General features: G+C 36.6%; 1 protein-coding gene across 20 annotated transcripts in view; it reads left to right on the top strand.

The window, feature by feature from the left end:
• The window catches only part of CCDC171 (coiled-coil domain containing 171), a 341946-nt gene that overhangs the window by 64388 nt on the left and 252884 nt on the right, over positions 1 to 24674 (top strand). For 19 of the 20 annotated variants that reach the window (XR_008713515.1, XM_055578017.1, XM_055578008.1 and 16 more), the window contains 3 exons: positions 5076 to 5168; positions 12029 to 12189; positions 19432 to 19570. Coding sequence is in view for 19 of the 20 variants with exons in the window: in XM_055578017.1 (XP_055433992.1) it covers positions 5076 to 5168; positions 12029 to 12189; positions 19432 to 19570 (393 nt within the window). In the remaining variant the exon portion in view is untranslated. The remainder of the gene's footprint in view (positions 1 to 5075; positions 5169 to 12028; positions 12190 to 19431; positions 19571 to 24674) is intronic. The other variant, XM_055578012.1, reaches the window with a different exon arrangement.

Here is a 24674-nt window from a genome sequence, read left to right as displayed (position 1 = left end):
AAAGAAGCTTATATGAATCATCTTTTTAAAGGCATCATGTGTTTGTAGAAGTGTTTTTTAAACACTTACTTGTGTTGATTACCAACTATAAATGATAAGTAATGACATCACCTGGGTTATACTATTGTGCTTTTAAGTAGTATACATTTTTGTATCTATGTTCATAATGGATTTTAAAACTGGAAATTTTAAAGTAAAGATGATTTTAAAGATGCTAAATTAATTTATTACCCTGCCGATCAGAATTTGTGGCTCGTAAATTCTGTTCCTTAGAGATTTTGACTTTTTAAGATCTCTTTTTTCATAACATAAAATACTTTGAGATCTTCAGTTTAAGGACTCCAAGTATAGTAACTAGTCTTGATTTCCCCCACACAGGTAGTATTATAGTTAATTGTTAACACACATATAATATATTATTTACAACCACTAAAATATAATATATATACTTACCTTTAAAGTAACCATTTTAGAATTAATCAACCCATTGGAATCATCTTGAAGATGGATTATTACTATATTGGTTACGTCTAGAAGTATTCATTAATGGAAAATATCAGGTGATAAAATCTGAAAAGAAAGTTAAATAAGCAACCACTTTCTGTTTACACAGCTATTGACATTCTGGGGTAAACTTTGTACAGCTGTTTTTTGGACTCAGAACTGTATAGCACACTACTGAAAAATCTCTGATTAGCAGGTACTTGTGTGATATTTCCTCCCTTATTTTTCTTGATGTCCATTTTAATAGACTGCATGTCATATATGAAGGTTTTTCTGCTTGACTGATCCCTTTAAGTTCATATATAATCCTCAAGACTGGGTATACTTGAGGCAAGAATGTATAATAATAGTAGGAACTGTTTTTGCCCAGTCTCTCAGCAAATCCATTGTATGCATGTTTTCATAACTTTTGTGCAACTTTGGAGCGGACCTGTGGAATCCATGGGAGCAGATGTGATGTGGAGCACAAATGTGGACTGGATGTGTTTGGTTAGTTCTGCTGCTGAACTGGAATTGGCTCATGTCCTGTGTTATGATAGAATAACGTTTTCTGTGTATGTTACCTTCTTCAAAGAATGAACACTAGCTTTTCTTAAGTGGAGCAGATTATCTAATTGGGTTTATTGTGATTAATGAGATATAAATCATAAAATTAAAAAAAATTGGGTACAATGAACAGTAGAATTTACTGGAGTAAAAAAATCTTGGCAGTATATTGAAGTCAGAAAGGATGTGACAACCAGCTAATAAATGATAAAATATTTGATCATTTTTTGGCACATAAAGAACTCCGATGTTCATAGTATTAGGGAACAGACAGTATATAGTATAATCTTTGTATTACAAGCAAACTTCTATATAGTTAAATTTGCTGGTGGCGTATATGAATTTGTGTTGGATTTTGTACTTTGATCTGAATTCTATTATTCTTTCTGCTCTTGCTTTGCTGATTAGATTAGGATGGGAGACTAATGGGAGTCAGATTATGATTGTTAGTTCTCTAGGTGATACTGGAGAAAAATATTTGTGAACAGCAAGTTGATGTTCCTCTAGCACCCTCTGCTGGACATAAGAATTAATTCGCCAGACTAGAAGATTAAAAAAAAAATACATATGTATATTTGTTAGAAGGAAATGGCTACCCACCCCAGTATTCTTGCCTGGATAATTCAGTGGATAGAGGAGGCTGGCAGGCTACAGTCCATGGACTCGCAAAGAGTCAGACATGACTGAGCGACTAACATTTTAATTATGTCTGTAAACAAAATGCACTCTTTGAAGAAATTTGTTTAAAGATATGAAGATTTTTTTTTCTGTCTTTACTGATTATTTTAGTAATAATAAACAGTTTATAAATTTTTCTTCTGTATGTTTCATTTAAAATAGGAAAGTATGAAATGTGATCTCTGGTTTATTATTTCAACCTGTTTGATTTTGGTTTAGGACTTTTGGAGTGTGTGTGTATGTGTTAGTCACTCAGTCGTGTCCTACTCTTTGTGACCCCATGGACTGTAGCTCGCCAGGCTCTGTTGTCCATGGGATTCTCCAGGCAAGAATACTAGAGTGGGTTGCCATTGCCTTCTCCAATTGACTTTTGGAGTAAAATCAGGTAAATTAATATGACAATAGTACATGAAAAATGAAGACTTGTTGACTCTTATGGAAACACTGAATAGTCTGTATTTTAATAAAATATAACACTTGATAAAATTATGTGGATGCCCTTTGAATATGAAAGAATATTTTAATATTATTAGACTGGTTTATTCTATTTGCCCTCTGTTAGCTTTTTGCCTGTTTTGATCTTTGTTCTCAATGTCTGTGTATTATTTTCTTGACACTGGTTAGACTTCTTCTGGCTTGCAGAACCTAACACAACTATTTTGAATATTGAGAAAGTTGATTTGAGTTCTTCAAGGACAGGAACTTCATCTTGTAGCATTACATTAAAAGAAATTTTTTTTTTTACTAGTGTTGGCCCAACCTAGGGTAATACTGATTTTAATCTGTCTAGCCATAATAATCTTTCTGCTCTAGTATATACCATGCTTTATACCAACAAGCAGTGGAGATCCCTTGTTCTAAGGATTCAAAGTCAGCATTGAGAGGAACTCTTTAACAGAAATCAAGAAGCTGGACATAGACGGCTGTCACTTCTTTGAAATGTCATTAGTTCTTGCAGTTAAGGATTCTTTTTATTTTTTTATTGAAATATAATTTATGTTTCATTGACTACACCTTTTTAAAGTATGCAACTCAGGGTTATGAAACCATTACTGCTGTCTGACTCCAGAATATCCTTATCACTCCTTATCCTTATCACGAAACTTTATGCCCATTAGCAGTCAGTGCTCATTCCTCCCTTCCCATGTGTCTAGCTGCTGGAAACAACTTTCTGTCTCTGTGGATTTGCCTGGTTTGCCTATTCTGGCCATTTCATATAAGTGATGTTATTTAATATGTAGTTTTTTGTATCTGGTATCTTTCACTTAACGTACGTTTTCAAGGTTAATCTCTGTTGTGGCATGTGTTGGTACGTATTTCCTTTTTAATGGCTGAATGATATTCCCTTGTGTGGATATACCATGTTTTATTTATCCATTCATCAGTTGATGGGCACTTGGGTTGTGTTTTTTTTTTTTTTTTTTTTTCTACCTTTTTGTGTTTAGATTCTGAACTGTAGCAGACATTATGGGAATATGCTTTGCTCAAAGAAAAGTATAGTCATTTCTTCTCCACTGCTTGATTAGTTTTTAGATTATCCTGTTCTTATGAATGTCCTTTCTGGTTGTGATATGTTACCAGCTCTATGTGCAGAAAAAGAAAAGACAGGAGAAAAGAGGAAAAATCAAATCAATCAAGCCAAGCATTTAAAAAACCTTCAGCTAAGGCTAAATGATAGAGTAAGTAAAATGAATAGAGACATTTCTAGCCCAAATTTTATCTAAGAAAGGAAATTAAATTAGTAGCGTCTTTCTCTGTCACTGATGAACTGTCTGTATTTGACAGAATCCTAGGTGTGGCTCTTCTTTACTAGTATCATCCTGAGACACGTGCAGCATGGTGGTCCCATAGCCTAGTCCCACAGCCCTAACTAATGAATTGGACTTTGTCACAATGTAAGCTTCTATGTGAAAGACACTGACGTTAAGGAATAAAAAGACAAGCTGTAGACAATATTTGGGAGTGCTACTGCTGCTGCTAAGTCACTTCAGTCGTGTCTGACTCTGTGCGACCCCATAGACGGCAGCCCACCAGGCTCCCCCGTCCCTGGGATTCTCCAGGAAAGAACACAGGAGTGGGTTGCCATTTCCTTCTCCAATGCATGAAAGTGGAAAGTGAAAGTGAAGTCGCTCAGTCATGTCTGACTCTTAGCGACCCCACGGACTGCAGGCTCCTCCGCCCATGGGATTTTCCAGGCAAGAGTACTGGAGTGGGGATATTTGGGAGTAAATATTTGCAAATCACATATCCAACAAATGACTTGTATCCAGATTATATAATAAATTTTCAAAATTCAATAATAAGAGAAAAAACAACCCAATTAAAAAATGAGGGAAAGATTTAAGCAGAAACTTCAACAGAGAAGATGTACAGATGGTAAGTAAACATATAAAAAGATGCTCAGTGTCATTAGTTATTAGGAAAATGAAAATTGAAACTAAAATGAGATGCCATCATGTTCCTATTTGAATGTCTAACCCTGGCCCCCAGATAACTCAAAAGATGACCATGCCACCATGGTCAAGTGTTGGTGAAATTGGAAACTCAATTTGTGACAGTTTGGCAGTTTCATAAAACATTAATGTACACCTACCATCTGACCCAGTCATTCTATCCCTCACTGTTGACCCCAGAGAAACAAAAGATAAAGATTTATACACAAATGTTCATAGCAGGTTGGTTTGTATAGCCCAAACTGGAAACAATTCAAATGTCCATCAGTTGGTGAACTGAGAAACCAGTTACGATGTATCAATACAGTGGAACACTTTAACAACAAAAGGTAAACTGTTAATATGTGCAGCCACATGGATGAAGTGAATAATTTTGTGAGGAGAAAGAAGCCAGACAGTAAAGAGTGTACACTCTGTGATTCAATTTATATTGAATTCTGGAAAACAGGAAATGATCTGTAGTGACTAAAAGCAGATCATTGGTTGCTTGAGATGTGGCTGAGGTGGCAAGGGCGTGGATGAAGAGATTACCAAGGGACACAAGGAATCTTTTAGGGGTGATGAAAGTATTTTTCTGTCTTGATTATAGCAATGATTTTGTGGGTATATATATATATATATATATATATATATACACACACACGCACACACAAAACTTACCAAGTTCTACACTTTCATTATGTATAATTTATTATATGTAAAGTATTACTTAGTGAAGAAAAAGAAGGCAAGCTTTGGAGGATTTTTCCTGAGCATGATTTTTACAATATGACTTTTACACTCTTGCAAATAAAAAAACGAGGCTATAGTAATTTAAAGTGTTAATTACAATGTAGTGGCCTCTATTCAATTTAAATACCAATGTTTATGAGTTTAAACTTTTAATGTTTTCAGGCAACTACTCTGAGAGTGAGGAAATTAGAAGAAAATATTGAAGCAGAAAGAGCAGCACATTTGGAATCGAAATTTAATTCTGAAATTATTCAGGTACAATGTAAACAACATTTTTGTGTGGATCTTTTTAAGCTAGGAAAAACAGCATCATGTTCAGAGAGCCAAGGTGTGCATTTTGAGCAGGTAACATATTGATGAGACCCATGTTTTTCTATTTACTATAAAGATATAGTTGATGATAGTCTTAGTGGAGAGGAGCTGGCACTCTACACCCCACAGACTGAATCTCACCCACGATGTGTGCTTGTGAAGTTTTATCTTGTGTGTGGTGGCTTTTGTGCTGCATTGGCAAAGTGGAGTAGTTTAACAGAGACCTCACAGTCTGAAAGTCTAATATGTTTGCCATCTGGCCTGTTACAGGAAGATTTGCTCATAAGAATGTTCTTTTTATCAACAGTCATGGCATGAATTCTTTTTGAAACCATTTAAAAATATGCACTTTTATATTGAGAGCTGAAGTTATAAAAGTGAATGAGCTCCTTTTGGGACTTAAATATTCCATTACCAGAGATCCTGTGTACCTCTATGCTGATATAAAGGTAGAAATATGAAATCCTGAAGTGCTATGGGAGCATAATAAAGAGAAGGAGTAAATCTGAGAGGAGACTTGAATGAAGGCATCTTAAGGAAGGTGTCCTTTTCCCTGGGGCTTACAGAACGAGAAGGAACTTGGAAGATTAGTAAAGGCATTTTGGCTGCAGGTTGTCAAGTACTGCCATGGACCACGTCTTACCTGCAGCCTTTGTTGTAAATAGTTTTATGTAAAGTTGCGTTAAGTCGAAGTTCTGGGGACTTTCCTGGATGTTTCTTTTCTTCTCAACGCAGGGTGTGCAGGTGCAGTCCTTGGTAGGGGGCCTAAGATCCCACGTGCCTCATGGCCAAAAAACTAAAACATAAAATAGAAGCAATATTGTAACAAATTCAATAAAGACTTTAAAATTAGTTCCACATAAAAATAAATCTTAAAAAAATCCCAGGTTCCATCATTTAATTTGGATTAAAAAAAAAAAGACTTGGACTCTTCTCCTGTATTAAAATTTAATTAATAGGATTTGCAGAGTTTTATCTTAGTATTTAAACAGGTCTTAACATGAGATGCAACTAATTTCGTAAGAATTTTATAAATTTTTTTTTTACTTTTATCTTGAATTCCCATGCCTTTTACTCGCAAAATTCTTAGGCCCATTTATTTGAGTGCACCTATATGTAAAGCAAATTTATGTACGTTAATCTTTTTCTTTTAGAAAAAATGATTGAATTCCTCAAAATAGCATTAATAAGCAATAAGGCTGAACTTAATTCATGTAAGAAATTGAATTCAAATTTAAGTTTTCAATAATAGTTGTATAACCAGTTATATATAGTTATTAGCTGTAATAATGAAAATTGTTACATGTATATTTTCACTCATATAGTTAAAAATTAGTATTTGATACTCAGTACTATAGCTTAGAAAAAAACCCAAAAATGTATATTTGAATCATATATTTATAAATATTCACATTCTATTGTTTTCCTCTATTTCTTTGCATTGATCGCTGAGGAAGACTTTCTTATCTCTCCTTGCTATTCTTTGGAACTCTGCATTCAGATGCTTATATCTTTCCTTTTCTCCTTTGCTTTTTGCCTCTTTTCTTTTTACAGCTATTTGTAAGGCCTCCTCAGACAGTCATTTTGCTTTTTTGCATTTCTTTTTCTTGGGGATGTTCTTGATCCCTATCTCCTGTACAATGTCACGAACCTCCGACCATAGTTCATTAGGCACTCTGTCTATCAGATCTAGTCCCTTAAATCTATTTCTCACTTCCACTGTATAGTCATAAGGGATTTGATTTATGTCATACCTGAGTGGTCTAGTGGTTTTCCCCACTTTCTTCAATTTAAGTCTGAATTTGGCAATAAGGAGTTCATGATCTGAGCCACAGTCAGCTCCCGGTCTTGTTTTGGCTGACTGTATAGAGCTTCTCCATCTTTGGCTGCAAAGGATATAATCAGTCTGATTTCGGTGTTGACCATCTGGTGATGTCCATGTGTAGAGTCTTCTCTTGTGTTGTTGGAAGATGGTGTTTACTGTGACCAGTGAGTTCTCTTGGCAGAACTCTCTTATCCTTTGCCCTGCTTCATTCTGTACTCCAAGGCCAAATTTACCTGTTACTCCAGGTGTTTCTTGACTTCCTACTTTTGCATTCCAGTCCCCTATAATGAAAAGGACATCTTTTTTGGGTGTGAATTCTAGAAGGTCTTGTTAGTCTTCATAGAACCATTCAATTTCAGCTTCTTCAGCGTTACTGGTTGGGGCATACACTTGGATTACCATGATATTGAATGGTTTGCCTTGGAAACAGAGATCATTCTGTCGTTTTTGAGATTGCATCCAAGTACTGCATTTTGGACTCTTTTGCTGACTATTATGGCTACTCCATTTCTTCTAAGGGATTCCTGCCTGCAGTAGTAGATATAATGGTCATCTGAGTTAAATTCATTCAGAAAATTAAGATCATGGCATCCGGTCCCATCACTTCATGGCAAATAGATGGGGAAACAGTGGAAACAGTGGCTGACTTTATTTTTCTGGGCTCCAAAATCACTGCGGATGGTGATTGCAGCCATGAAATTAAAAGATGCTTACTCCTTGGAAGGAAAGTTATGACCAACCTAGACAGCATATGAAAAAGCAGAGACATTACTTTGCCAACAAAGGTCCGTCTAGTCAAAGCTATGCTTTTTCCAGTGGTCATGTATGGATGTGGGAGTTGGACTATAAAGAAAGCTGAGTGCCGAAGAATTGATGCTTTTGAACTGTGTTGTTGGAGAAGACTCTTGAGAGTCCCTTGGACTGCAAGGAGAGTCCCTTGGACTGCAAGGAGATCCAACCAATCCATCCTAAAGGAGATCAGTTGTGGGTGTTCATTGGAAGGACTGATGTTGAAGCTGAAACTCCAGTCCTTTGGCCACCTGCTGCGAAGAGCTGACTCATTGGAAAAGGCCCTGATGCTGGGAAGGATTGAGGGCAGGAGGAGAAGGGGACGACAGAGGGTGAGATGGCTGGATCGCATCACCAACACAATGGACATGGGTTTGGATAAACTCTGGTAGATGGTGATGGACAGGGAGGCCTGGTGTGCTGTAGTTCATGGGGTCGCAAAGAGTCGGACATGACTGACCGACTGAACTGAACTGAACTGAAATATTCACAAGTGTTTTCTCTGAGGTACACCCAGTAAAATTCAATTTCAGACTAGTTTAAAAGCAAAAGAGACAACTAAGTTGTTGTAATTAATCACCATCTTATCATAAACTTAAAAAGTTAAAAATATGCTTGAACTATTCTGTTATTAAATTTGTTTAGATATTAGGTCATAAAAATGAGATAGCAGATTTGGAAGAGCTGACTCAGAATTGTCTGTCTAGTTTTCTTCAGTTGGATTGGTTTATCATTTGTGATTGAATGTACATATTTTCTGAAAGAACAAACCAATGTAGGTAGAAGAAATATTTTCTAGACATGTCATTTTACTTATAAACACTGGATTTAGACATCAGTCAGTTCAGTCACTCAGTTGTGTCCAACTCTTTGCGACCCCATGGAGTGCAGCATGCCAGGCTTCCCTATCCATCACCAACTCCTGGAGCTTGCTCAAACTCATGTCCATGGAGTTGGTGATGCCATCCAACCATCTCATCTTCTGTCATCCCCTTCTCCTCCTGCCTTCAATCTTTCTCAGTATCAGGTCTTTTCCAATGAGTAAGTTCTTCACATCAGGTGGCCAAAGTGTTGGAGTTTCAGCTTCAGCATCAGTCCTTCCAATGAATATTCAGGATTGATTTCCTTTAGGATTGACTGGTTGGATCTCCTTGCAGTGCAAGGAACTCTCAAGAGTCTTCTCCAACACCACAGTTCAAAACGTCAGTTCTTCAGCACTCAGATTTCTTTATGGTCCAACTCTCACATCCATACATGACTAGTAGAAAAACTATAGCTTTGACTAGACAGACCTTTGTTGTCAAAGTAATGTCTTTGCTTTTTAATGTGCTGTCTGGGTTGGTTAGAGCTTTTCTTTCAAGGAGCAAGCATCTTTTAATTTCATGGCTGCAGTTACCATCTGCAGTGATTTTTGGAGCCCAAGAAAATAAAATCTGTCATTGTTTCCATTGTTTTCCTGTCTGTTTGCCATGAAGTGATAGGACTAGATGCCATGATCTTAGTTTTCTGGATGTTGAGTTTTAAGCCAACTTTTTCACTCTCCTCTTTCACTTTCATCAAGAGGCTCTTTAGTTCTTTGCTTTCTGCCATAAGGGTGGTGTCATCTGCATATCTAAGGTTACTGATGTTTCTCCCAACAATCTTGATTGCAGCTCGTGCTTCATCCAGCCCTGCATTTCGCATGATATACTCTGCAAAGAAATAAGCATGGTGACAATATACAGCCTTGATGTTCTCCTTTCCCAATTTTGAACCAGTCTGTTGTTTCATGTCCAGTTCTAACTAATGCTTCTTGACCTGCATACAGATTTCTCAGGAGAAAGGTCAGGTGGTCTGGTATTCCCATCTCTTTAAGAATTTTCCACAGTTTGTTGTGATCCACATAGTCAAAAGCTTTAGTGTAGTCAATGAAGCAGAAGTAGATGTTTTTCTGGAATTCTCTTGCTTTTTCTATGATCCAAAGGATGTTGGTTTTTTTATCTCTGGTTCATCTGCCTTTTCTAAATCCACCTTGAACATCTGAAAGTTCTTGGTTCACGTACTTTTGAAGCCTAGCTTGGAGAATTTTGAGCATTACTTTGCTAGCGTGTGAGATGGGTGCAATTGTGTGCTAGTTTGAGCATTCTTTGGCATTGTCTTTCTTTGGGATTGGAGTGAATACTGACCTTTTCCAGTCCTGTGCCACTGCTGAGTTTTCCAAATTTGTTGGCATATTGAGTGTAGCACTTTCACAGCATTACCTTTTAGGATTTGAAATAGCTCAGCTAGAATTTTATCGCCTCCACTAGTTTTGTTCATAGTATGCTTCCTAAGTAAGGCCCACTCAGCACTCCAGCATATCTGACTGTAGGTGAGTGATCTCATCATTGTGGTTATCTATGTCATTAAGATCTTTTTGAGTATATTCTTCTCTAGATTTAGACATAACAACAAAGAAAAATTAAGTTTGAAAGATCAAATTTGAAAATGTACAAAGCCATATCTAGTCTACTACCTTAGTTTAGTGTAAGAGAATAAACATTTCAATTAAAGTATTTTTGGATAATTATTGTTGGTGATTATTATTTGTGTGGATTTATTTATGCAGCGTTTCCCAGGCTTCCTTTCTTGGTGAGCTCATTTTTCCTAATCAGGCTGTCTTTTGCCATGCCTGGGAGGCTTGTGTCCTGCGGAGTTCCCTGGGGCCTGGTGCTGTGACAGGAAGCACTTGCCACATTGTGCTACTCTGTCCTCTCCTAACAAGAGCTAAGACTGTGTACTTTCATGATAATTGTATCATTATAATTGTGTACATGATAATTGTATCATATATCATGAGCGTTGGCTCATTGCCTGGCACGTATTAAGTACCTAATAAATATTTATCTAAACACTTAGTAAATAATTAGTATGTATTTATATTTAATGTTAAATACATATTAATATTAAATAGATATTGTCCCATTAGATCTTTGTAGCCACCCTGTAGAATCTGTATATTCTTTTTTGTTATTATTTACTGTTTACAGATGAGGACCCTCAGGCGTTTGGAGTTTAACATGCCAGAGGGCACTTAAGTTTATTTGTAGAGCTGTGACTCAAACCTGAGTCTTATGGTTCTAAAGCACATTTTCTGTCTAGTTTAAAGCATTTTTTCCCCTATCTCTCTCCTTTTTTGAGCTTTAGCAAACTATTTTTTTTATTCTGACCTTAATTTTCTGAAAAAATAAAATATCTATGTAGTTCAAAAATCAAAACAAAATTAAGTGGTCAAAAATTTATTTAATTCTTGCCCCTCCTGTTGTTTACCTCGCTTGCCTGCTATCTTTCCTTGTTTTTTTTTCCCTCCAAAATACAGCATACTATGTATAATGATCTAGACTTTGCTCTTCCCAGTATATGTTAACACTACATAGAGAACCACCTGGAGAACTTTTCAGAAGTTGTTTCGTTGTCTTTTTACAGCTATAAGTTATTCCTCTATGGGTGTGCACTTTATCTATTCTACTGTTGGCAGGAAATCTAGATTATTGTCTAAAATTTCAAGTACATTTAAAAGTAGAGAGAAGAGTAAAATGAACTCCCTGTTTACCCATCACTCAGCTTCAGGACTTGCCTCACAGGCCAGTTGTGTTTTGGCTATTAACCCTCTTCTACTCTTCCACTCCAGGATTATTTTGAAGAAAATCCCAGATATCATATTATTGCACCTAGATATATTTTAGTCAAATAGTGTTGTTTGATAATAAAATTTTACTGTTCTACAGTAAGAAATCCCCAAGAGTAAAAACATCTATTAGCTTTGTTGGGCTTAAAAGATGTTCATATAACAATATTTCTCAAAAGAGGGGAAGGATACTTCTCTCCAATTTTCAAAAACCACCTAATTTATTATGTTTATAAAGGAATGTCCAAATGAGCTACTAGATCAAAATTAGGCACTTGGACGGGATGGGTTATATTGTATCTCCTGGTCCTTTTTCATAGCACAGTTAAGTCTGTATTCTTCCACTCTTCTTCTTTTCTACTACACATGTTGAGAAAGGGAATAAACTGCCTCTTGTTTATTTTCTTTGTTTTAAACCAAAACCAGAAAGAAAGACTTGTTTGGATGAATGATAATTAGCTGTTTGATAAAGTATTCTATTCAATTTGAGATTGGTACAAGTGTTTCCTTGCTTGCTTCAATTACTTTTCTGTTATCTGGTAGTTACGGATTCGAGACCTTGAAGGAGCTTTGCAGGTAGAGAAGGCCAGCCAAGCAGAAGCTGTTGCCGATTTGGAAATGATCAAAAATGAATTCAAAGAAGTTGAAAGTGCATATGAGCGAGAAAAGCATAATGCACAGGAGACCTTTGCAAAACTAAACGTGTAAGTGTTATACTGTAAAACTCTCTAAATTAATATTAAGAGTTTATGAAATCTACACGACTATGAATGCATAGTAGTAGGTAAATATAGAAGTGCTCTTTTGGGTTTTGAAGTATTATGGCAATTCCAAGTAGTCTCAGAAACGCAGAAATACTTTCTTATCAGATCAGATCAGATCAGATCAGTCACTCAGTCGTGTCCGACTCTTTGCGACCCCATGAATTGCAGCACGCCAGGCCTCCCTGTCCATCACCAACTCCCGGAGTCCACTCAGACTCACGTCCATCGAGTCAGTGATGCCATCCAGCCATTGCATCCTCTGTTGTCCCCTTCTCCTGCCCCCAATTCCTCCCAGCATCAGAGTCTTTTCCAATGAGTCAACTCTTCGCATGAGGTGGCCAAAGTACTGGAGTTTCAGCTTAAGCATCAGAAAGTAAATATGTTAATGTATTTTTATATTGTGTTTGCTGATGTAATACAGCAAACACAATATATATCTTTAAGGCCTTGACTTGTAGGTCTTCTAAGTGAGCTATGTGGTAAATGGGTAATGATGGAGATTTTCTCAAGCTGTAAAAATAATGGTAGGAGTAATACTGCTACTGGGGCTAGCGTGTATGTGGCTCACTTCATACCTAGCATTGCATGGCTTTGTTTAATTTATTTTGTGCCCTGTGAGGGAGCTACAGTGTTTTTATCCCTGCTTTACAGATGTGAAAATTGAGCCTGAAGAGGATAAGGGCACACAGCTATTAGTGGGAGGGTCAGGATCTTTCTGACTCCTGTTGATTTTAATCTTTTTCAGTTCAGAAGTCTTTCATCTGAAAAGTCCTGTGAAATGCTTTAAGAAGTTTATAGTGGCTCAACATGTTTCCAAAAATAATAGTACATGTTTTAAAGCCATTTCCTCTGAGAGAGAGAAATGTGTACCACCATTGGTATATAACATGATAATAGGTCAATACATTAGTTATGTTTTTATTTTTAATGTTCATTTCTACTTATGGCAGATAATGGTTTTCCATTTACAGATGTAATATAAAGTTTCCTTTTAAAATACTTCATTTAGCTTATAATGTGAGTTAATTAAAAAAAAAGTATTGTTTAGAGTTGTATGGCAGAAATGATAAAGATGGCACTTGAAAGGCTGAAGTTTGAAAAAATGTAAAACTCTGTGATTACTTTTATTAGTAATGCTTATAATACATTGAATGAGTAATTCTTGAATGAGTTTTCTTGCTTCCTCTAGAATGATTTAAATGATATTCTGTGATTCTACAGACTTGTACCCTTTTATTTCCTTTGAACCATGTGATTCTAAGGACTTGTACCCTTTTATTTCCTTTGAACCATATCCCAATCAAGTTATTACAATAATAACTTAATTCTGTTATTCTAAGGACTTGTACCCTTTTATTTCCTTTGAACCATATCCTGAATCTGCACATTTAAATATGTTTGAAGGGCCTTTATGTAGTATATAGCACAGGCTTCTTTACTGTTGCTTTGAGGTAATGATTATGACCTACTAGTGAAACTGTAAGAAGTTAGATTGTATTCCCAACAATCAAAGCTTTCCCACAATAAAATAATGGGCTTCTTTGGGGGAACTAGTAAGCTGTCTGCCTTGGAATGTTCGAAATAGTGGGTAGATGATTCTTTATCACATATTCTGAAGATTTGAGTCCTGCAAATTAGATTCAGTTCAGTTCAGTCGCTCAGTCGTGTCCGACTCTTTGCGACTCCATGAATCCCAGCACGCCAGGCCTCCCTGTCCATCACCAGGTCCCGGAGTTCACCCAGACTCATGTCCATCGAGTCAGTGATGCCATCCAGCCATCTCATCCTCTGTCGTCCCCTTCTCCTCCTGCCCCCAGTCCCTCCCAGCATCAGAGTCTTTTCCAATGAGTCAACTCTTCACATGAGGTGGCCAAAGTACTGGACTTTCAGCTTCAGCATCATTCCCTCCAAAGAAATCCCAGGGCTGATCTCCTTCAGAATGGATTGGTTGGATGTCCTTGCAGTCCAAGGGACTCTCAAGAGTCTTCTCCAACACTACAGTTCAAAAGCATCAATTCTTCGGTGCTCAGCCTTCTTCACAGTCCAACTCTCACATCCATGCATGACCACAGGAAAAACCATAGCCTTGACTAGAAGAATTTTAAGATACCCACTTACTTTTAAGCTGTAAGATTTTAATCTATGTACTTTTAAAATTGGACCCCAGAGCAAATTTTTTCCTTGAATTTGTTTGGCTATTACCTGTGCTTTTTGGTGCTTGAAAAATTTTACTCAAGTTTTGTGTTCCAATAAGCAGAAGCTAACAGTTCTAAATACTAGTTATGTATTCCAACTAAGCTAACTAAACTAACAATCCTCAATGTTTTAACATATGTCCCTTGTCTGTTCTTCATCCCTATATAACTGTGCTGTAATATAAGTTAATAATAATGAATAAAGAGAAAACAGTAAGTAGTAATTAAAGCCCACTGCTTATCGGTAGTTCCTATGACTTCTCTTCCTCCATCCTGTCTTCTGTTTCATTGTACATGATATTACAGCCACCTCTTTTCCATTTATCTGTGGTTTGAGAAGGAATGAGATGACATGAAGGATGATTAGTGAAGTTATTTGATTTTCTACTTGTTCAGTTCAGTTCAGTCTCTCAGTTGTGTCTGACTCTTTGCAACCCCATGGACTGCAGCACAGCAGGCTTCCCTGTCCATCACCAGCTCCCGGAGCTTACTCAAACTCATGTCCATCGAGTTGGTGATGCCATCCGACTATCTCATCCTCTGTCATCCCCTTCTCCTTCTGCCTTCAATCTTTCTCAGCATCAGGGTCTTTTCCAATGGGTTAGTTCTTTGCATCAGGTGGCCAAAGTATTGGAGTTTCAGCTTCAGCATCAGTCCTTCCAATGAATATTCAGGATTGATTTCCTTTAGGATGGACTGGTTGGATCTCCTTGCAGTCCAAGGGACTCTCAAGAGTCTTCTCCAACACCACAGTTCAAAACATCAATTCTTCAGCACTCAGCTTGCTTTATGGTCCAACATATAGTCACATCCATATTTGACTACTTGTATTCTTGATTGTTTTTCAGGAATCTTCTTTAAAATCTTTTAGAGTCACAAATTCTCAAGAATTAATTTTTCAAAGTAGTTCTAAGTTTTGGATAATGTATTTCAAAGTGAGAATTGATATTTTAGGTCTTTAGGGTAAATAATACCTTTACAATAATATCTTTACAAATAATACCTTTAATGTACAATTTTGAGAGCAGTGAGTGCTGGAGTAGGAGATTGTTTTACCTGTTGGGTAGAACTGATTTAGCAATTGATAAGAGGTTTCAGAGGAAATGCTGTCTGACCCTGGCAGGTGGCTAAGGTTTTTATACTTCTGTTTCCTCCCAGGTAGGTCTAGGTGGGAATCTTATTAAAAGGCAGGAGGAAAAAACTGTGTGTTATTCAGAGTTTTAATTTTGGTCAACAGTTTCATAACAGTGAATATTCCTATGTGAAACTATTTTGGATGGGATATATATTTATACGTATATAGGTAGAATATACATATGTATCCCTGGAGGAGGCCATGGCAACCCACTGTAGTACTCTTGCCTGGAGAATCTCATGGACAGAGGAGCCTGGCAGGCTGTACAGTCCATGGGATTGCAAAGAGTCAGACACAACTGAAGCGACTGAGCAAGCACACACACATACATATGTATTAGATGGAATATGTGTATATATTTTAGCATACTATTATGTATTGAATATTGCATGTAATAATATAACAAATAAAATTATTATGTGTTAAAGATACCTTTCAAAGAACTCAGCTAGGAATTTGAACAATAACAGGCTATATTAGCAAATATATAATGTATAATTTAGGTAGAATATATATACTCTATATTTCTCTAATAAATTTTCTTAGTTGTAAATTTTTTTCCATTGAAAACTTGCAGTGTAAAATGAAAATCTTTCAATAATCTTTTTATTTTAACTCTTTCAAATATCAGATTTTCATTAACTGTAGTAACTGATTGTTGGGCAATGGTAGGGAAAAGATCCTCATAATTCTTAAATCTAGTTTAAGTTTAAATTCAGTTTAAAATAACACCAGTCAAAGATATGATACCGATCAGACTTAATCTAAATTTATTTAATTTATTCCATTCAATATTTAGGGACTTCATTTTTCTTATATCAACCAAAAGTGTAAAAAGAACAAAAGTATTATAACCCGTGGTGCTAATATTATTGTTCATATTCTTGCTGAAAAATGGCCTGAAGATGGCTATTTGTTAAAACAGCTGCACAGTTGTCAAATTCTTATCTGAGCTCTGAAGGAAAAGAATGGTAATCCAGTAGCAAAGAAGGCATTTTTTTTTTTTTTTGAAAGAAGGCATCTTAACTACAAGTTTCTTTTTCCCTTTTCTTTCTTGACAAAATCCTCCAACTGTCAAGTCCTTACTCTTCTCTATTGGATTCAAAGAGACTGGGGCTTCCTTGAATTTTCATCATACTCCCCCTGCCAATTAACACTTGTACATAATCTAAAAAGTGAAATAGTACTGTTAAGCTCATGAAAAGCCATGTCTTGTTACCCTGTTGCTTTCTCTGACCGGTTTGTTCTCCTTTGAAGCAACTGCTTTCAATTCTTACAAGCTGTTTCTGGCATTTAACTTTGTATTGCTGAATAACATGCATATTGTGCCATTTTTTTCAACTTCTATTTCTAGATGTTACCTGTTGGCCTCTACTTATTTATCTATTGTATACCTCTACCACCTAGCACAGGCTTATTTCTTCCGTCCTCCCATCCTTTCAGTAGGGTTGTATTTTAGGATATTTTTTCTACAATTTTCTGACCCCTCATATTTATTTTTCCTTTATACAACGTTTTCTTATATTTTTGTTGTTTATTGTCTGTCTTCTTATGTAGAGAGGAGCTTTGTTTTGTTCACTGCTTTCCCTGAACTCCAAACTAGTGCTTGGCACACAAGAGCTGCAAAGTAAAGAGTTGCTGAATGATCAAATGCGTGATAGTTAATATCTCATTTTATGTTGGATTAGTTTGTATGCACCAATCAATAAATTATTCTTAAACTCTATAACAGAGCTGAAAATCTCTCATTATTTTTCTGCACCTCAGAAATTCTATCATTGTAAGTTTCTTCTAAGACGTATCACTGTTGGAGGCTTCTTTCCACTCCCTTCTTTCTGGACAAGTTGTTTTGCAGGCTCTGTGTCACAGTCATCCTTAGGGTTCTTCTTCACCATCATCCGTAGCAGTCCCTTTACTTCTCTTTGATAATGGATCTCTTCTTTACTAATCTCATGCCCATCTTCCTTGTCTGATTTACTCTCTTGTAGTTTCTTGAGGAATTACACATCAGAGGAAGACTTTTAAAACTTGCATTCTGAAAATGTCAAAATGTAGTTGATCTTTACCCTTTGTCATAGTTTAGTTGGCTGTTTATTCAATTCTTCTATCAAGAAGTCCGAAGTTATTTGATTACCTATTGTTTGTTTGTGGCCCTTGCTTTTCTCTGGAAACTTGGACAGAGTGGCCACCAAGTCTGGAAACATAGGTGCCTGTCTTGAAATGGTTTAGTGATGTTACATTATAACACATGATAAAATAATACTAATAATGTGTATTTCTGTACTCTATGGACACAGTGTGGAATCTTCTTTTTGTTCATGGTGTTCTGAAACGTCCTGATGATGGGCCTGGCATGGACTATTTTCCATTCGTGCTGGGCACTCACTGAGCTCTTTCAGTTTTAGAGTTTTAAATAATTCATTTTTGGGGAATTCTCTTGCATTATTACTTTGCTGATTTTTCCCTTTCCATTTTCTTTACCTTTTGTTTCTGGAACGTATGTTATTTATATGTTGGGATTCCTGGATCGATGCTCTTATCTTTTCTCTACTTTGATCCATTTTTGTTGTTTAGTTCTGCTTTCTGAGAAGTTGATATAAATGTCTCCTTTAATCTGTCTATAAGTGTTTACATTCTACCCTCCCTACCATGGAATATTCTTTTTTTTTTTTAAGAAAAAAGCTTTATTCTCTAGTGGCAGTGAGTGGGGCAACTCTAGTTGTGGTGCCTGGGCTTCTCCTTACAGTGGCTTCTCGTTGCAGAGCACAGGATCTAGGGCATGGGGCTTCAGGAGCTGCGATGCCTGGGCTCTAGAGCACAGGCTCAAGAGTTGTGGTACACGGGCTTTGTTGCTCTTCGGCATGTGGAATCTCCCTGGACCAGGGATTGAACCTGAGTCCCCTGCATTGGCAGGTGGATTATATCCCACTGAGTCACCAGGGAATCCCCAGTCTTGGAATATTCTTGATTCAAGGAAGAAAATACCAAAGGGTTGGCACTAGACTTGTCTCTGTTCCACCCTAGAGCAAGAAATGTTGACTGATCAGAGTAAGATCATGTGCCATTCAAAAATGAGCTCTTCATTGGATTATAGCCTGAGCACAGCATGGATTTGGTTATACTGAGTCACCTTGCCTCCAATATTACAGCTTAAAAGTTATAGGAAACTGATCTACTGCATTTATCAGGAAGATGCCAGATTAAAAGAAGTGGCAACTCTTTAATTTGAAACACAGCAAATTTTGAACTAAAATACTCCCAAACTGCGTGTCATTTTATGTCCCAAAAGAATGTAAATGCAATTTAATGCTACCTTGAGCAAACTGTAAATAGGCAGGCAAATCCTTTGAAAAGAAATTTATGTTTTCACAGTGAACATGAATGATTGTTAAAAATTATCCTTGCTTTTGGGCTTTTCATGTCACTGTACCAGTTCTACTTGCATGGCCACTCACAAATAAAACATCTGTGTCATTTCCCAAGTTATACTTTAATTTGAAAGTGGTTTGATAGGACTGCTTTCTGTTTTGAGGCAGTCTCTGAGCTAATTCAACTGCAGTGGGTGGGGTTTGTTAATCATAAATAATGGTGAATCAACACTAACCAAATCCATTTTGCTTATAGCCTTGGGTATAGTACAAATGTCTGTTATCAAAATGGGGGTATTATTACGTTAGAGTCCTTCATTTAAGAATGTATAATTCTTTTTATTTGCAAAAATGAGAAGTGGTCTTTAAAACCTTTGGTCATGAAACCATGATATATAGTACATCTGCCCTTTGTGTTAAAGTTGTATAATAAGACCTGATAAAACATATTTGAAAAACCTGCTCTGACACTTTAACCTTTCAGATTAGAAAGAGAGTATTTCTCCAAAAACAAGAAGCTCAATGAAGAAATTGAGGAACAGAAGAAAGTAATTTTCGACCTTTCAAAGAGACTCCAGTATAATGAGAAAAGTTGCAGTGAATTACAGGAAGAACTTGTAATGGTAAGATAAAAAAGAAAACCCTATGGCAATTACGTTATTGGTTCAAATTTGATGTTTAGTAGGATTTTTTCTCACTACATGCCATGAGATAATTGTATGAAAGTAGTTTTAATGACATTGATATAAAAATTTAAAACTGGAGATGCTATTTACCACAAAGCTATTCATAATAAAACATCACTTCTTTGAAATAATTGGGAAAATCAAATGAATTAATAGAATGTCTGAGTTATAGAATGTTTTAAAATTTATCCAGGGGTTTTTCTTTCTTTTTTAAAGTATATAAAACAGTATTACCTACATGGAAGCGGGGTTAGGGTTTAAAATCAGTAGATCTAATGATTTCAAAGACTCCCTTTTGTAATCATTTTGAACCTGATCACTCTGTCTCCATTCCCCAATAATCGAGCCTTCACACCGTCACCAAATTTATCTTTTTCAAGTATTGATCTGTTCTTGTCACCTTCCATTTATTAAAAAGCCATCAATGTCTCCCTGTTGCTTTCAGAGCAGCCCCAGCTTCTTGCTGTGTAATCTAAGGCACTTTTCTCTGTGGCTCTATGTTAACTTTTCCAGCTTCTTCTGTTGCTGTTGTCCTCTCCTTATCTTGCTTCAGCCACATTAAAGTACTCTTGGCTTCCTAAACACATGCTGTATCTTCATGTCATTTTACTTTGGTCAGGCTGTTCACATTTTTTGACCCACAGGTCTGAGATGCTCGTTCTCTTTTCTTTAATATTTGTAAATCTCCTGTGATGGTGATGCAAGACACCTCTGATGTCGTGCAGTCTGTGAAGCTTGCTGTGGTTCCATCTCTTCTTCTTTTCATCCACCTAAAGTCAGAGTTCTGCCCCTCCCAAGTTTATATTTCTAAAATAGTTTAGTATCTCTATCATAACACCAGAATCTGCTGTGTATTACCTCTGCCTAGAAATCAAGAGTGCATTGAGGTTAACTTTGTTTTACATGCCAAGTTTCCACAGTAGTACTTGCCTCAGTAAACATTTGTTGGATGGCTTTGTTTATTTGGTTGATGCAGCATACTCCTACTCTGCTGTTTGTTGGCAACCTCAGGAAGGAGGCCATAACGTTTATAGTAGTACCCTGTACCTCTTTGTCTTGTTCCCTACATATATACTTTTCCCAGAGACTTGGTTACTTCACTTTCAATTATATTCCACAGCTCTTAGTGATGTTAGTTTCTGAGGAAAATGAATATTTTTTCCTTGTCCAGCAAGATAGAAACTCAGGGTTATACTAAGAAGTGGTGGCCAAATCAGTGCTGCCTGGTTAGAAAGGTAATGATGAATGATGAGATAGAAAAGTAATGATGGGATAACATTTAAACTCTTTAAATGAACCAATGTTATATACAGGCAGGTGATCCTCTATCTGTCTTGCTTCAGTCATATTAGAGGACTCTTGGCTTCCTATTTTTCATATCTTCTTGCTATTTATTTTCATATCTCCTTGCTTCCATTCTGGTTGTTCATATTTTTGACCCACATTGACTGAAACACTTCTTTTTCCTTAACAAATGTCTGTATACCCTCTAATGTTGAACTCTGTTTCCGTTTAACTCAGGATATCCAGTTTGTTCTGATTAAGGGATTGCTATCATTGCTTTTACCCTGGTTGAATTTGTAGTTTGAGTACTCTGGATGTGGGGTTTCAGGAAGTTTAGAGTTCTCTGTGTAGCAGATGTTGTTGTTCATTTGCCAAGTTGTGTCCGACTCCTTGTGACCCCATGGAGTGCAGCACACCAGTCTGTCACTCACCATCTCCCAAACTTTGCTATATTATTGAGTAGAAAGAAAAATGTTGCAGAATCATATGTATAGTAGAACCCAGCTTGGTTTGTTTTTGGCTTGTTGCTGTTGTTTGCTGTGTGGCATACTATAGTGCCTCTTCACTGTGGTGTGCTGCCCTCAATTCCATGGGCACCCCACCTCTTCACTCCTGCTTCTGGAAGGTGAATCATGGCGGAGAAAAACTTGTTAGAGTCATTGAGCTGAGTCTTAGTCTTGCTGTGATTACTTATTAGATGCTGTAATCAAATAGTTTGGAAAGAGAGTGGTAACTGAGAATGCAGTGGTGAAGACCTAGTCACCAATATAAGTTGGTGTGCATCCTCCCGACTCTGGTCTTCTAGCACTCCAGTGACAAGGTAGAAAATAAAAGAAGACTGGCAGAATTCACCACTGAGCTCAGGATGCTTTGTGATTACAAATAATTTACTTGGTGCCAACAGGTATTTCCTTTTTAACTTTCGCAGTTTGGTGGATGGTCTGAAAAAAAGGTGAGTTGCAGCTCATTCACAACCTCCGTTTGCTTGTTTGAACCCTTGACACTCAACCTGTAAAACACTGTTGTTCTGACTGGTAGAAGAGCCAATGGAATGTTCAGAAACAAATTCAAGTGCAGCTTAAAAGTGATTGACAGTTCATATGGTTCAGCCTAACTATTCATGTTTCTCTCTGTTTCTTCACCTTTCTTAAAGCCTTAGCTTTATGTCTTATTTTCTTCCATTGCTTTTTTTTTGGTTTCCCAGGTGGCGCTAGTGGTAAAGAACCAACCTGCCAATGCAGGAGACATGGGTTCAGTCCCTGTGTAGGGAAGATTGCCTGGAAGAGGGAATGGCAATCCACTCCAGTATTCTTGCCTAGTGAATCCCATGGACAGAGGTGCCTGGTGGGCTATGGTCCATGGGGTCACAAAGACTCAGACCCGACTGAAGCGACTTAGCATGCATTATTAGCTTTATCTTTTAGCTTGTTCTGTTTTATTCTTATTAGAACAGTTGCTTTCTGTCCCTTTACTTGACCATAATATGAAATTTAAAAAAAATTAATTAAAATTTATTTACTGAAAACACTATTACTTTGAATAGTAAGTGCAGTGTTTTCTTTTTAATAAAGAAGTCTGTCCATGGAATTCTCCAGGCAAGAATACTGTAGTGGGTAGCCATTCCCTTTCCAAGGGGGTCTTCCTAACCCAGGGATTGAACCTGGGTCTCCTGCATTGCAGGCAGATTCTTTACCATCTGAGCCACCAGTGAAGCTTCTTAATGAAAATTCTTTTACTTTAAATAGTAAGTACAATATTTTCTTTTTAATAAAAAATTCATCTATTGCTTTTCATAAATATATTTTTGGGTACATATATCTTTATTTCCTTTAATTTTTTAGTAGGTTAGTAGCCTTTGAGTTTGGAGAAGGCAATGGCACCCCACTCCAGTACTCTTGCCTGGAAAATCCCATGGACGGAGGAGCCTGGTAGGCTGCAGTCCATGGGGTCACTAGGAGTCAGACACGACTGAGCGACTTCACTTTCACTTTTCACTTGCCTGCATTGGAGAAGGAAATGGCAACCCACTCCAGTGTTCTTGCCTGGAGAATCCCAGGGACAGGGGAGCCTGGTGGGCTGCCGTCTATGGGGTCACACAGAGTTGGACATGACTGAAGTGACTCAGCAGCAGCAGCCTTTGAGTTGGGAGGGTAATCTTACAAATTTCTCTCTAAAGAAATATCTATCACATTAAAAATTTTAAACCATAAAAATGGAATTTTTTGGTTTTGCGTCCTCAAAGTCTGTTATTTTTGTTTTGAGTTCATAATTGTTTTTGACTGAAGAGAGAATAACATAAGAGGAGGCTTTTACTTTTTGCCTTTGAAAATAAAATTTTGTTTTAATGACATCCTATGATCCTGGGTACCCTAGTGTGTCTTTCCCACAGTTACATTTCTTTCGAACATAATAGTTTCAGCTTTTATAGAATATAGATGGGAAGTATAAATTAGCTACAGGTAATTTTTCTCTCCCTTTGAGCTAACAACTTGTTTTCTAGTTTAGGTCACATTCATGGCCATTATTCAAGTCTTGGTCTTTATTTTCTCTGTTGTATTGTAAGAGAAAATTAAAGCCATTTTCTTCTATAGGTTTACTAGTAAGATCAAGGTGTTATGATAATATGCAAAGACTTCAGGAAGTTTTGAGACTTAAAAATAACAATTGTATAACTGAAGGTTGCTTAGCCTTTCAGAACTGAAAGAAGCCATCGAGATCATCTAGGTCAGGATACACAGAGTCAATAAACTGGTTGCAAAGTGATAGCTCCCCTGTTACAAAAGATGAAAATTAAATATAGAATGTAATTTTGGAAAAGTTCAAACTGGGTTTGTTAAGTCTTCTCTTGGTACTTAAGGAATACAACCAACATTAATTGTGCTTTGATGTTCGTGAAATTTCTCCTATTCAATTTATGGATTTAGAAGATATGATTAACAAATGAGTTGTATATTATTATTGTTTTTAATGTCATAGTATTAATAGAATTTCAACATAGGACATCTAGGGATTTAACAAAAGTAGTTTCATGTTATGTGTTGTACACTATTGAATTTGACTTTAAAAAGTTTTGATTAAAATTCAACTATTAATTTTAAATTCTTTGAATTTAATAATGATTTAATCAGCTACTAAATAAAACCAAATTTCTAGTTTAAGCTGCTTAGTGATGATGCTTATTAAAGCCCACCAGAGGCTCAGGAGATCCAGTTGGGTCTTTTAGTCATTACTGTGAGTTTTTATATCTGCTTCTCTTGAGCAGGGGAGCTATCATTTCCAAATTGGCATTATTAGGATTTGCTTTGTGCTTTCTACAATGAAATATTTTTGAGTCCGTCATTTCTTGAGATTTGTTTTTCTGCCACTCAGTAATATTTAGTTACAGCTCTAGGAGAAGACCATATATTGAAAAGGGAATTCTAGTTCTCATGAGGTTTTGCTCAAAGAATATTTTATTCTCTAAAGAACTTGTGATTGAAAATGGTCAAGTATATATTTTTACCCTATACTTTGGGGGCTTGACTGATTATATAATAATAATGATTGCTGGCGTTAGATAGGATTTTGGCAAGTGCTTTGATTGCTATGCTTTGAGGTAAAGTTAGTGTTTCTTGATAGTATTTTTGCATCAAATGATCTGTTAGGTTTGCTTTAGGAAGGACATGTTTCTGATTTTGCAGGAGGCATTCAAAACTAATGGTCTAATAAATATTCTGTTCTGAATTTTTATGAAAAACTTGTTGATTCCTGCTTTTCA

Source organism: Bubalus kerabau, chromosome 4, assembly GCF_029407905.1.
Source record: "Bubalus kerabau isolate K-KA32 ecotype Philippines breed swamp buffalo chromosome 4, PCC_UOA_SB_1v2, whole genome shotgun sequence".
In the NCBI taxonomy this organism is placed as follows: Eukaryota; Metazoa; Chordata; class Mammalia; order Artiodactyla; family Bovidae; genus Bubalus; species Bubalus kerabau.
The sequence above is the reverse complement of the archived record's forward strand: the minus strand, read 5'-3'. Positions and strand labels throughout refer to the sequence as shown.